General features: G+C 46.8%; 1 protein-coding gene across 1 annotated transcript in view; it reads right to left on the bottom strand.

Moving 5' to 3' along the window:
• Positions 1-15,031, bottom strand: part of LOC115190783 (structural maintenance of chromosomes protein 2) — a 41,909-nt gene that overhangs the window by 8,274 nt on the left and 18,604 nt on the right. The window contains exons 15-20 of the mRNA XM_029748849.1: positions 8,233-8,437; positions 7,240-7,375; positions 6,748-6,872; positions 4,161-4,225; positions 822-950; positions 415-558 (exon numbers count right to left, since the gene is read on the bottom strand). Coding sequence (XP_029604709.1) covers positions 415-558; positions 822-950; positions 4,161-4,225; positions 6,748-6,872; positions 7,240-7,375; positions 8,233-8,437 — 804 coding nt within the window. The remainder of the gene's footprint in view (positions 1-414; positions 559-821; positions 951-4,160; positions 4,226-6,747; positions 6,873-7,239; positions 7,376-8,232; positions 8,438-15,031) is intronic.

Below are 15,031 nucleotides of genomic sequence, written 5' to 3'. Positions count from 1 at the left end.
GATGTGAAGATAGAGAAGAGAGTGTTGTCAATGATAAAGTATATAAACATATAGCTAGTTCATGTCAACAATCCAGTCACCCGGGCCGGGCCAACCGTTGAGGTCGACGCCCGGGCCGGGCCAACCGGTGAGGTCGACGCCCGGGCCGGGCCAACCGGTGAGGTCGACGCCCGGGCCGGGCCAACCGGTGAGGTCGACGCCCGGGCCGGGCAAACCGATGAGGTCGACGCCCGGGCCGGGCAAACAGATGAGGTCGACGCCCGGGCCGGGCCAACCGATGAGGTCGACGCCCGGGCCGGGCCAACCGATGAGGTCGACGCCCGGGCCGGGCCAACCGATGAGGTCGACGCCCGGGCCGGGCAAACCGATGAGGTCGAGGACATTTGACAGTATTGGACCAGGATGTAACGGTACCTTGTTCTCTGCCACGGTGGTAGACATGTTGTCTATCTGTTCCTGGATAGTCTTCATGGCTTCATCTACTGCCAGGATCTGTTGTTCATAGCCAGCCTGCTCCCTCTTCAGCTCCTCCAACTCTAGGACTAGGGACTCAGCCTCCTGCACGCACACACACACACACACAAACACAAAACAGGGTTATACACAACTTTCATGTCAAATCAAAAGTGCAGCCCCCTTTAATCTTGTTTGTATACTGTGGAGGGTCTTGAATAATGTTATCGCTTGGGTAATGTAGCCCGGGTTATTGTACCGGTGTCTTTGGTTTTGGGCACAGAATTAAAATGTGTGTGTGTGTGTGTGTGTGTGTGTGTGTGTGTGTGTGTGTGTGTGTGTGTGTGTGTGTGTGTGTGTGTCTCCACCTGTTGTCTCTCCTTCAGTTTCTTACTGAAGGCGTCAGCCTTGGTTTTAGCAGAGTTGACTTTCTGTTGAGCAGCTTTCAGTTCCTTCTCCCTCTCTGCCTCCGCATTCTTCATCTTGTTCTCCAACACCTGGTGGGCAAGGCCAGGACAGAGGTTTAACAAGGCCAGGACAGAGGTTTAACAAGGCCAGGACAGAGGTTTAACAAGGCCAGGACAGAGGTTTAACAAGGCCAGGACAGAGGTTTAACAAGGCCAGGACAGAGGTTTAACAACACAATATCAACAAGGCCAGGACAGAGGTTCAACAAGGCCAGGACAGAGGTTCAACACCACAATATCAACAAGGCCAGGACAGAGGTTTAACAAGGCCAGGACAGAGGTTTAACAACACAATATCAACAAGGCCAGGACAGAGGTTCAACAAGGCCAGGACAGAGGTTTAACAACACAATATCAACAAGGCCAGGACAGAGGTTTAACACCACAATATCAACAAGGCCAGGACAGAGGTTTAACAAGGCCAGGACAGAGGTTCAACACCACAATATCAACAAGGCCAGGACAGAGGTTCAACACCACAATATCAACAAATCCAGGACAGAGGTTCAACAAGGCCAGGACAGAGGTTCAACACCACAATATCAACAAGGCCAGGACAGAGGTTCAACACCACAATATCAACAAATCCAGGACAGAGGTTCAACAAGGCCAGGACAGAGGTTTAACACCACAATATCAACAAGGCCAGGACAGAGGTTTAACACCACAACATCAACAAATCCAGGACAGAGGTTCAACAAGGCCAGGACAGAGGTTTAACACCACAATATCAACAAAGCCAGGACAGAGGTTTAACACCACAATATCAACAAGGCCAGGACAGAGGTTTAACAACAATATCAACAAGGCCAGGACAGAGGTTTAACAACAACATCAACAAGGCCAGGACAGAGGTTCAACACCACAATATCAACAAATCCAGGACAGAGGTTCAACAAGGCCAGGACAGAGGTTCAACAAGGCCAGGACAGAGGTTCAACAAGGCCAGGACAGAGGTTTAACAAGGCCAGGACAGAGGTTCAACAAGGCCAGGACAGAGGTTCAACAAGGCCAGGACAGAGGTTCAACAAGGCCAGGACAGAGGTTTAACACCACAATATCAACAAGGCCAGGACAGAGGTTCAACAAGGCCAGGACAGAGGTTCAACAAGGCCAGGACAGAGGTTCAACACCACAATATCAACAAGGCCAGGACAGAGGTTCAACACCACAATATCAACAAGGCCAGGACAGAGGTTTAACAACACAATATCAACAAGGCCAGGACAGAGGTTTAACAACACAATATCAACAAGGCCAGGACAGAGGTTTAACAAGGCCAGGACAGAGGTTTAACAACACAATATCAACAAGGCCAGGACAGAGGTTTAACAACACAATGCCAACAAGGCCAGGACAGAGGTTTAACAAGGCCAGGACAGAGGTTTAACAAGGCCAGGACAGAGGTTTAACAACACAATATCAACAAGGCCAGGACAGAGGTTCAACAAGGCCAGGACAGAGGTTCAACACCACAATATCAACAAGGCCAGGACAGAGGTTTAACAAGGCCAGGACAGAGGTTTAACAACACAATATCAACAAGGCCAGGACAGAGGTTCAACAAGGCCAGGACAGAGGTTTAACAACACAATATCAACAAGGCCAGGACAGAGGTTTAACACCACAATATCAACAAGGCCAGGACAGAGGTTCAACAAGGCCAGGACAGAGGTTCAACAAGGCCAGGACAGAGGTTCAACAAGGCCAGGACAGAGGTTCAACAAGACCAGGACAGAGGTTCAACAAGGCCAGGACAGAGGTTCAACAAGGCCAGGACAGAGGTTCAACAAGGCCAGGACAGAGGTTTAACACCACAATATCAACAAGGCCAGGACAGAGGTTCAACAAGGCCAGGACAGAGGTTCAACAAGGCCAGGACAGAGGTTCAACACCACAATATCAACAAGGCCAGGACAGAGGTTTAACAACACAATATCAACAAGGCCAGGACAGAGGTTTAACAACACAATATCAACAAGGCCAGGACAGAGGTTTAACAAGGCCAGGACAGAGGTTTAACAACACAATATCAACAAGGCCCGGACAGAGGTTTAACAACACAATGTCAACAAGGCCAGGACAGAGGTTTAACAAGGCTAGGACAGAGGTTTAACAACACAATATCAACAAGGCCAGGACAGAGGTTTAACAACACAATGTCAACAAGGCCAGGACAGAGGTTTAACAAGGCTAGGACAGAGGTTTAACAACACAATATCAACAAGGCCAGGACAGATGTTTAACAAGGCTAGGACAGAGTTTTAACACCACAATATCAACAAGGCCAGGACAGAGGTTTAACACCACAATATCAACAAGGCCAGGACAGAGGTTTAACACTACAATGTCAACAAGGCCAGGACAGAGGTTCAACAAGGCCAGGACAGAGGTTCAACAAGGCCAGGACAGAGGTTCAACAAGGCCAGGACAGAGGTTCAACACCACAATATCAACAAGGCCAGGACAGAGGTTTAACAACACAATGTCAACAAGGCCAGGACAGAGGTTTAACAACACAATGTCAACAAGGCCAGGACAGAGGTTTAACAAGGCTAGGACAGAGGTTTAACACCACAATATCAACAAGGCCAGGACAGAGGTTTAAACAAGGCCAGGACAGAGGTTTAACACCACAATATCAACAAGGCCAGGACAGAGGTTTAACACCACAATATCAACAAGGCCAGGACAGAGGTTTAACACCACAATATCAACAAGGCCAGGACAGAGGTTTAACACCACAATATCAACAAGGCCAGGACAGAGGTTTAACACCACAATATCAACAAGGCCAGGACAGAGGTTTAACACCACAATATCAACAAGGCCAGGACAGAGGGTTCCCAGAGACCATCCATTTGGAAAATAATAATAATAATAATAAATGGATGACTAAATGGCTTTATATGGGCGCCAGGTAGCCTAGTGGTTAAGAACGTTGGGCCAGTAACCGAAAGGACACTGGTTTAAATACCCGAGCCGATGTGCCCTTGAGCAAGGCACTTCAACCAAATTAAACTCTGTAATATATTTTTTTTTTTTTGGGGGGGGGGGGGATAAAAAGGTCTGCTAAATGGAATATATTATCTCAGGGTAGGGCTGTAAAATTCTGGTAGCATGTGATCCTGAACGGAGACCACTGATAGGTCCAGATATGACCCATGGGGATAATAAGTCATGTGATCCTGAACGGAGACCACTGATAGGTCCAGATATGACCCATGGGGATAATCTGACCTTGTACTTCTCCTCTGCCTTCTTCTGGACCTCGTTACTGCTGTGCAGGGTCTCCTCACACTCCTCTGAGAGAAACACACACACACACACACAAACACTTTTTATGTGAGTAAAGTCATACTGTATTAAAAAAATTATAATAATCACGACAGCTGTGATGGAAACAGGAAGTTCAGTACAATTTTATAAAATGCCGATGGATAAATGTGTTTGTTCGACATGGTGGGGTCTTTTCTGTGTTGGTTAAATGTATTATGTGAGAAATGCTAGTGATGTAAATATTGCTACAGTATAATAACCATCACATGGAAGTAAACATAATGCTGTGACGTGGTGTCTGGTCCTCCCACTACAACTCAGGATAACATGCAGTTTATTAGACTACAGATGATATGGTGTCTGGTCCTCCCACTACAACTCAGGATAACATGCAGTTTATTAGACTACAGATGATATGGTGTCTGGTCCTCCCACTACAACTCAGGATAACATGCAGTTTATTAGACTACAGATGATATGGTGTCTGGTCCCCCCACTACAACTCAGGATAACATGCAGTTTATTAGACTACAGATGATATGGTGTCTGGTCCTCCCACTACAACTCAGGATAACATGCAGTTTATTAGACTACAGATGATATGGTGTCTGGTCCTCCCACTACAACTCAGGATAACATGCAGTTTATTAGACTACAGATGATATGGTGTCTGGTCCTCCCACTACAACTCAGGATAACATGCAGTTTATTAGACTACAGATGATATGGTGTCTGGTCCTCCCACTACAACTCAGGATAACGTGCAGTTTATTAGACTACAGATGATATGGTGTCTGGTCCTCCCACTACAACTCAGGATAACATGCAGTTTATTAGACTACAGATGATATGGTGTCTGGTCCTCCCACTACAACTCAGGATAACATGCAGTTTATTAGACTACAGATGATATGGTGTCTGGTCCTCCCACTACAACTCAGGATAACGTGCAGTTTATTAGGCTACAGATGATATGGTGTCTGGTCCTCCCACTACAACTCAGGATAACATGCAGTTTATTAGACTACAGATGATATGGTGTCTGGTCCTCCCACTACAACTCAGGATAACATGCAGTTTATTAGACTACAGATGAAATAAAATCAACTTCACAGGGGGGTGAAAGTGAAAAGGTGATGAGTTTGATGCTGCTTTCCAATAAATATCCAGGTCTTCTTCTGGTGACATGATGATCGATGCGTGACTGCAGTTTGATAAAGAAAAACCTTCTCTCTCTCTCTCTTATCCATAATAATGTCATCATGTAGGTAGCCTGTCCACACTGTATCCTACCAGCTTGTGGCTAGAGAACATGTGCCAACACCATTTGCTATTTAAAGTAACAGTTTTTGTGATAAAACTAGTAAAATCGTTAAGAGCTGAAAATGCCATGGAAACACATAGAACTTTTAGATGTGTATTATTTGGGACATGAAAACATAAGTGAAATGTACACTGTGTGTTCACTACGTCGTCACCCACCGATTTATATCCCCAACCAGACAGTTTGGTGGAAGCACCACCGGTGGGAAAATGGGCATTTTGTAATTTATGCGGATTTTAGAAAATTTGCCAATTGGATAGAAACCCAGCTACACACTTTCTTTAGAAGCCTAAAGCCACATTTTAAATATCTATACTGTTTAATCGTTTAAATCTGGACATGTCCATGTCAATAAGGTGATGAAAATTGAAAGAATTGTTCCGTCGTGGAAATTCAGTACTGAGAGAAACTTGGTTATTTCTTCAAAACAATCAATCTTTATTTAATATCGATTAATTCTTGAAATAATGAAACGGTCAGCCCAACAGTCTTGACTGCTGGACTGAGAGTCTGAATAATACAGACAAATGCACCGTTTATATAGCCGATTCCCAGAATGCTTGGTTCCACCACTCCCATATAGACTGGGGGAGGGGGCACCATGAGCCACTTTGGGTTCCTCCTGTCTTTATCTGCACCTGGCGTTATCTTAACCCCTGACCCCTGGCCTAATTTCCCAGACACCAAGAAGTCTTAACCCCTGACCCCTGGCCTAATTTCCCAGACACCAGGAAGTCTTAACCCCTGGCCTAATTTCCCAGATACCAGGAAGTCTTAACCCCCGACCCCTGGCCTAATTTCCCAGATACCAGGAAGTCTTAACCCCTGGCCTAATTTCCCAGATACCAGGAAGTCTAAGAACCATTGAGGCCTTTGTTGTACTCCTCTCTATCCCAGTTACAACCACCCCACATCCTGTGACTGGAATACCAGCTGTAGGTTTTATCACCAAGTCCATCAATCGTCAGCTTCAAGCTCTCTCTAGTAAAACCCATGTCCTCAACACCCAGACCAGCTGCAGGAAGCTGGAGTGGACACTATCAAACTCAGCATTAACAGGACAGAAATATCTTACTGTTTGTTAAGTAAATAATTGTTACTTTTCCAGCAGATAAGGTGAATACATAATCCCCCCCCCCCCCCCCTCACAGTTCCCAACTCTTTTGGATCAAGTGATGTCCCACCTTAAAAAAGTATGTTGAAAAACGTTGTCTGTGTACTCACCGATGGTCTTCTGTAACATCTTCAGTTCTTCCTGTTGTTTATGGAAGGAACTCTGGTGGAGTTTAACCTGGAGAATGTCTAACTCTTCTGTCTTCATGTCTAACTGCTGCTTTAACAAACGATACCTAGAGATAGGAGAGGGGAGATGGGGAGAGGAGAGATGGTGGAGTTTAACCTGGAGAATGTCTAACTCTTCTGTCTTCATGTCTAACTGCTGCTTTAACAAACGATACCTAGAGATAGAGGAGAGGAGATGAGAGGAGATGAGAGGAGGGAGGGGAGAGGAGATGAGAGGAGAGAGCGGCGGGACGGGGGAGAGCGGCGGGACGGGGGAGAGCGGAGGGACGGGGGAGAGCGGAGGGACGGGGGAGAGCGGAGGGACGGGGGAGAGCGGAGGGACGGGGGAGAGCGGGAATATATGCAGAAATGTTTCAGAAATATTGAATTAGCTGAACTCCTAAAGCTACATAGTAAATGTTTCAGGCCACACACCTCTCAGCGGTCCCCTTGAGACCAGCCAGTTCTTTGTCCAGGGTCTGTAGCGCCGTCTCTGTGGCTGACAGACTGTCCTGAACCTCTCTCAGCTCCTGGAGACTGGACAACACTGAGGCTGACTGGGAACGGGCTCCTACAGGGAGACGGAAAATAAACACCAAATTAGAGAGGAGGGAAGGAGGGAGAGACACATAACCCTTAGACAGGACAACACAGAGACTGACTGGCTCCTAGAGGGAGAGACACATAACCCTTAGACAGGACAGAGACTGACTGACTCCTAGAGGGAGAGACACATAACCCTTAGACAGGACAGAGACTGACTGGGAACAGGTTACTGGAGGGGGAGACACATAACCCTTAGACAGGACAGAGACTGACCGGGAACAGGTTACTGGAGGGGGAGACACATAACCCTTAGACAGGACAGAGACTGACCGGGAACAGGTTACTGGAGGGGGAGACACATAACCCTTAGACAGGACAGAGACTGACTGGGAACAGGTTACTGGAGGGGGAGACACATAACCCTTAGACAGGACAGAGACTGACTGGGAACAGGTTACTGGAGGGGGAGACACATAACCCTTAGACAGGACAGAGACTGACTGGGAACAGGTTACTGGAGGGGGAGACACATAACCCTTAGACAGGACAGAGTGACTGGGAACAGGTTACTGGAGGGGGGAGACACATAACCCTTAGACAGGACAGAGACTGACTGGGAACAGGTTACTGGAGGGGGAGACACATAACCCTTAGACAGGACAGAGACTGACTGGGAACAGGTTACTGGAGGGGGAGACACATAACCCTTAGACAGGACAGAGACTGACTGGGAACAGGTTACTGGAGGGGGAGACACAGAAAGGGAATAGGAAGACAACAGAACAGAATGAGAGGATTGTAGAAATGAAGAGAGAACATTTCTAGATCCATAGAGAACAGAAATGAAGCAGCAGCGACGGTCTCCATGGTGATGAGTCTCACCTCCGCTCAGCGTCCCCTGAGGATCGAAGACGTCCCCCCCCAGAGTAACAGTCTTGGTCACGACTCTCTTGTCGAAGGCCACTCGCTTGGCGTTGTCTAATGTATCACACACCAACGTAGAACCAAACACGTACTCCATGGCCTTCCTCAGGTCTGCCTCATAGCCAACCAGAGACAGAGCTGTATGGACATTCTGCTCCCCCACCTACAGATGGATAGAGAGAGAGAGGCTCGTAAACCAACCAAAGTTGTTATTGAGAAAGTCCAGCAGAGACCTTGTGGAGTGCGCGCATGTGTGTGGGAGGGTGTAAGGTGTGTGTGTGTGTGTGTGTGTGTGTGGGGGAGGGTGTAAGGTGTGTGTGTGTGTGTGTGTGGGAGGGTGTAAGGTGTGTGTGTGTGTGTGTGTGTGTGTGGGGGAGAGTGTAAGGTGTAAGGTGTGTGTGTGTGTGGGAGGGTGTAAGGTGTGTGTGTGTGTGGGAGGGTGTAAGGTGTGTGTGTGTGGGAGGGTGTAAGGTGTGTGTGTGTGTGTGTGTGGGAGGGTGTAAGGTGTGTGTGTGTGTGTGTGTGGGAGGGTGTAAGGTGTGTGTGTGTGTGTGTGTGGGAGGGTGTAAGGTGTGTGTGTGTGTGTGTGTGTGTGTGTGTGGGGGAGAGTGTAAGGTGTAAGGTGTGTGTGTGTGTGGGAGGGTGTAAGGTGTGTGTGTGTGTGTGTGTGGGAGGGTGTAAGGTGTGTGTGTGTGGGGGAGGGTGTAAGGTGTGTGTGTGTGTGTGTGTGTGTGTGGGAGGGTGTAAGGTGTGTGTGTGTGTGTGTGTGGGAGGGTGTGTGTGTGTGTGTGTGTGTGTGGGAGGGTGTGTGTGTGTGTGTGTGTGTTGTGTGTGTGTGTGGGAGGGTGTAGTGTGTGTGTGTGTGGGGAGGGTGTAAGGTGTGTGTGTGTGTGTGGGAGGGTGTAGGTGTGTGTGTGTGTGGGAGGGTGTAAGGTGTGTGTGTGTGTGGGAGGGTGTAAGGGGTGTGTGTGTGTGTGGGAGGGTGTAAGGGTGTGGTGTGTGTGGGAGGGTGTAAGGTGTGTGTGTGTGTGTGGGAGGGTGTAAGGTGTGTGTGTGTGTGTGGGAGGGTGTAAGGTGTGTGTGTGTGTGTGGGAGGGTGTAAGGTGTGTGTGTGTGTGGGAGGGTGTAAGGTGTTGTGTGTGTGGGAGGTGTAAGGTGTGTGTGTGTGTGGGAGGGTGTAAGGTGTGTGTGTGTGTGGGAGGGTGTAAGGTGTGTGTGTGTGTGGGAGGGTGTAAGGTGTGTGTGTGTGTGGGAGGGGTGTAAGGTGTGTGTGTGTGTGTGGGAGGGTTGTAGGTGTGTGTGTGTGTGTGGGAGGGTGTAAGGTGTGTGTGTGTGTGTGGGAGGGTGTAAGGTGTGTGTGTGTGGGAGGGTGTAAGGTGTGTGTGTGTGGGAGGGTGTAAGGTGTGTGTGTGTGGGAGGGTGTAAGGTGTGTGTGTGTGTGTGTGTGTGGGAGGGTGTAAGGTGTGTGTGTGTGGGAGGGTGTAAGGTGTGTGTGTGTGGGAGGGTGTAAGGTGTGTGTGTGTGTGTGGGAGGGTGTAAGGTGTGTGTGTGTGGGAGGGTGTAAGGTGTGTGTGTGTGGGAGGGTGTAAGGTGTGTGTGTGTGTGGGAGGGTGTAAGGTGTGTGTGTGACGACCCTCCCACTCTGTCTGCCGTATTCTCTCTTGTTCTTGTTTCTTTATTAGGAGGCCGGTGGGCGGAGTTGGAAGGGTCGTCAGATAAATGGGAAACACCTGGGCTCAGGTGTTTCCCAGGATAAATGGACCTCTTCCCCATTCATGAAGGAGACTCTCTCCACACAGACACCTTATTGTTTTTGGTTGTGTCGTTTTGTGGTTTTCTTGGTTATTTGCTTTGGCACCTTTCAACACTCTGCATTATTACATTCAAGTATGCAACACACTCACTTACACTACTGATTACTGATTACACATGCCATTGTTATCTTCTTAGTTGCTTTATTTAATAAATATATATTTTTGATACACCTTGTCTCCACGTTGTCTCCCTTTTGTTACGAACCCTGAGCCGGTTCGTAACATGTGGGGGCTCATCCGGGATTTTGAACGGATTGTGTTTGGGAGAAAACGTGGAGGTATGTTAAATTCCGTAGGTACTTTGTTTGTATATTTTGTTAGTTTGAGTTTGGTGCTCAGTACTGGTTGCCTTTGTTGGTTTTGTTTGTGTGCTGTGTTGGAGAGAGTACATTGGTTAGTTTCCAGGCCTCTGCCCAGCCTGGAAACACTTGTTCTACTCGCTGTGGGAACATTGGTCTGAGGTGAGTACAATCAGCTGTGTACCTCGGTGGGAGATTTGGATAGGGTAGTGAAACTTACTACCGGAGCTATAGCCTTTTTCCCCTGATAGGCTTAGCGACGTGTTTCATTGTTGGAATATGTTGGGCATTGTTAAAGTTTGTTATTTTTGTGTGGTGTCTGTGGACTGAGCAGTTGTCTCGGGAGCACATCCGTGGCTTGGTGGAATCTACCAGCGTGCTGGGGGGTTACTTCCTCGCCAGCGGGCTAAAGTGCATAATTACCCACCGCAAATCTGCATGAAGACTAGGGTTGAGTTATTGTAGGTTTGGGGAAGCTCCATATCTCATCTCTTTTCTGTGGTACCAGTGTGATTGTTATTTCTCTTGTTGTGGTCTGGTGTGCTCAGAGGGGTTGAGTGAGATTTTTTTTTTTTCTCTCTCTCTGACTATGGCGTCTAATGTAGACGAGTTCATTCGCTTTCCATCAGAGGAACTGTTAGACTTATGTACTAAAGAACAGCTGTTGAAGGTTGCTGAACACTACAAAATTGAAATTAGTGATAAACGTCTAAAAAATTCCATTAGGTTAATATTGAAGGCCAATCTGATGGAGAGTGGTATTCTTGACGTTACCACTGGGGCAGTCTCTGCTGAGGACTCGCCGTCTCCCCGATATGTCACAATTACCGCCCCATCGGTTAGTCCTAGTAATCTTCTTTTTGAACAGCAGAAAGAGCTGCTTCTGTTACAGCAAGAGCACGATCGTGTAAAATATGAAAAGGAATTGGCTGCTGATCAGTTAAAATATGAAAAGGAATTGGAATTTAAACAGGATATGGAGCGTGCAGATCGGTTGAAATATGAAAAGGAATTGGCTGCTGATCAGTTAAAACATGAAAAAGAATTGACTGCTGATCAGTTAAAATATGAAAAGGAGTTGGAATTTAAACAGGATAAGGAGCGTGCAGATCGTGTAAAATATGAAAAGGAATTGGCTGCTGATCAGTTAAAATATGAAAAGGAATTGGCTGCTGATCAGTTAAAACATGAAAAGGAATTGGAATTTAAACAGGATATCGAGCGTGCTAAAATCAAGCTGCAACAAGAGCGACTAGAGTTGGTTAGGGAAGGAAAGCTCTCAGGAGAGAGTTTGCTCTGGGAAGGTGACCCAGAATTACTTAGGAATCGTTCCTCTTTTGGTCGTGCCCCGGACACATTTGACATTGTTGGGAATTTACGGTTGTTGCCTCAGTTTAATGAAAAGGATCCTGAGACATTCTTTTTGTTGTTTGAGCGTGTTGCTAACGCTAGGAGTTGGCCTGATTCTGATCGCGCTTTGATGTTGCAATGTGTGCTGACTGGTAAAGCGCAGGAAGCATATTCAGCTCTTAGTGTAGCCGACAGTGTCATTTATGATAAGGTTAAAACGGCGGTGTTACAGATTTACGAATTGGTTCCTGAGGCTTACCGCCAACGATTTAGAACTTTAAAAAGGGATGATAAACAAACTCATGTTGAGTTTGTGCGACAATTATCTTCACAGTTTAATCGCTGGTGTTCCGCCTCTGCAGTTATGACTTTCCAAGGGCTGTGTGAGCTGATTATGTTAGAGCAATTTAAGGACACAGTCCCTGATCGTATAGCCACGTATATTAACGAACGGAAAGTTAAAACTGTCGCTGAAGCTGCGGTTTTGGCAGATGAATATGTTTTGACTCACAAAACTGTTTTTGTAGAGCCCCGTATACGGAGTGAGTGGAGACGTTCGGAGAGATTTGGACCTCGGTCACCGAGATACTCTGGTTCACGGGCAGAGTTTTATTCAACTAGGGTTGAGCCTGACTCCCGTGGTAAAACTGACTTTGGTCAAGAGTGTCACTACTGTAAAAGCTCAGGTCATTGGAAAAACGAATGTCCGGTTCTTAGGTCTAGGGATAAGTTCAGTACAGGTACTTATGTTAAATCTAAGCCTACGGCGTTAGCTGCGCCTGTTCCACATCAGTTCACTCCTGACACATTGTCTCATGCCCAGGGGCAGGTGAAAGTCCATATTGATCCAGACTATTTACCTTTCATTACGGAGGGTTTTGTGTCTCTGTTAGGAAGTAAGAACCTAGTGCCAGTGAAGATCCTAAGAGACACAGGTGCCTCTGAATCATTTGTGTTGGAATCTCTGTTACCCTTCTCTGCTGAGACTGATTCAGGGAATAGCGTGCTAATTAGGGGAATAGGTTTGAACACTCTGTCAGTTCCATTGCATAGATTAATGTTGGATTGTGGACTGGTGAAAGGTGAGGTTGTTGTGGGGGTGCGTCCTTCATTGCCTATTGAGGGTATTGACGTTATCCTTGGGAATAACTTGGCTGGTGAGCGTGTGTGGCCTGTTGTGTCTCCAGCTCTAGTGGTTTCCACTACACCGGTAATTGTAGGGATTCCTGATGAGAGTGCGCAGAGTTTCCCAGAGGTGTTCTCTGCGTGTGCAGTGACGCGTTCTATGATGCATGGCGATCTAGTTACTGCATCGGTAAATGAGAATAGCACAAAGACGTCTATCACTGTTTTCCCCGTTATTCCGTTAACTGTACCCCGCTCCGATCTAATCGATGCGCAACGGACTGACCCCACATTAGAGAAGTTGCGTGACCAAATTGTGCCTGTGGAACAGTTGGGAGATGTTGCACATGGATATTTTCTCCAAGAGGATGTCCTGATGAGAAAGTGGATGTCTCATGGTAGTTGTTTTCTGGGGGAGGCGATTAGTCAGGTTGTTGTACCAGTTAAGCTTCGTGAGTTGGTTTTGACCACTTCTCACAATGATGTTGCTGGACATATGGGTGTGAGGAAAACCTACAATCGTATATTAAGACATTTCTTTTGGCCTGGATTGAAGAGAGATGTTTCTGAGTTTATCAAAACTTGTCACACCTGTCAATTAACTGGTAAACCTAATCAAGCTATTAAGCCGGTACCACTGTTTCCTATTCCGGTACTCAGCCAACCTTTTGAGTACCTGATTATTGATTGTGTTGGTCCTCTGCCTCGTTCTAAAAAAGGTAGTAATTACTTGTTGACTGTGATGTGTCAGACCACTAGGTTTCCGGCTGCTTATCCTCTCCGGTCTATCACGACTAAGTCTGTGTTAAAAGCTTTGACTCAGTTTTTCTCACTTTTTGGAATCCCTAGGGTCATTCAGAGTGATCAAGGATCAAATTTCACCTCTACTCTCTTTGGTCAGGTTTTACAACAGCTCCATATTAAACATAATTTGTCTAGCGCCTATCATGCGCAAAGTCAGGGAGCACTGGAACGTTTCCATCAAACACTTAAGTCTTTGTTGAGAGCTTATTGTACTGAGATGGATAAGGATTGGGAGGAGGGGTTGCCTTGGTTACTGTTAGCCGCTAGGGAGGTTTCACAGGAGAGCACAGGTTTCAGTCCAAATGACCTTGTGTTTGGACATAGGGTGCGTGGACTTTTATCTGTTCTCCAGGATGATTGGAAGTCTCCCGAGCCTCCTCAGTCCTTGTTATCGTATGTGTGTGATTTCCGGCGACGCTTGTATGCCGCTGGTGAAATGGCGAAAGAAAAGCTATCATCTTCACAGGAAAGGATGAAGGGCATATTTGATCGTCGAACTGAGCCTCGTCACTTTAGTCCAGGTGACCAGGTTCTTGCTCTGCTGCCAATTATTGGTTCTCCTTTTCAAGCCAAGTTTCAAGGTCCATATACAGTGGTGCGCCAGTACACTGAGCAGAATTATCTAGTTGCCACTCCAGAACGGAGAAAAGCACACCAACTGTGCCATGTAAATTTGTTAAAACCCTATTATGCACGTTCAACGGAGACTGAACAGTGGGAGTCTACAGAGGACGGTAAACCTGTTCTTTTGGCTGATACCGTTACATCCTTTGGTTCTTCTCATGCTAGGTCTGTGCATGATGAGGAAGGTGTTCCTGGTCCCGACGATTGCGTATTGCAAGGTAGATTGAAAAATTCAGAGACACTGGATATTTTGGACAACCTTCTTAACCATCTACCTGTTGATGAGCGAAAAGAGATGGTTGATCTGATTCGGAAATTTCCAGAATTGTTTTCTGATATACCAACACGTACCAACTTGATAGAGCATGATATTGACATTGGAGATGCTGACCCTATTCGTCAGCGGTACTATAGAGTTTCTGCAGAGAAACTGCGTTGTCTGGATGCTGAGGTCAGCTATATGCTGGAGAGTAAGATAGCAGAGCCTTCTTTCTCCAGTTGGGCTTCTCCCTGTATATTGGTCAGTAAACCGGATGGAACAAACAGATTTTGTACGGACTACCGTAAGGTAAATGCTGTCACTAAGCCAGATTCATTTCCTCTTCCTCGAATGGAGGACTGCGTAGATAAAGTCGGAGCAGCTAAGTTTGTGAGCAAATTTGACCTGTTAAAGGGCTATTGGCAGGTGCCCCTAACGAGTAGGGCACGTGAAATCTCTGCCTTTATTACACCCTCTGGTCT

Source organism: Salmo trutta, unplaced genomic scaffold (genome assembly GCF_901001165.1).
Source record: "Salmo trutta unplaced genomic scaffold, fSalTru1.1, whole genome shotgun sequence".
NCBI lineage: Eukaryota > Metazoa > Chordata > Actinopteri > Salmoniformes > Salmonidae > Salmo > Salmo trutta.
This window is presented reverse-complemented; position numbering and strand designations above follow the sequence as displayed.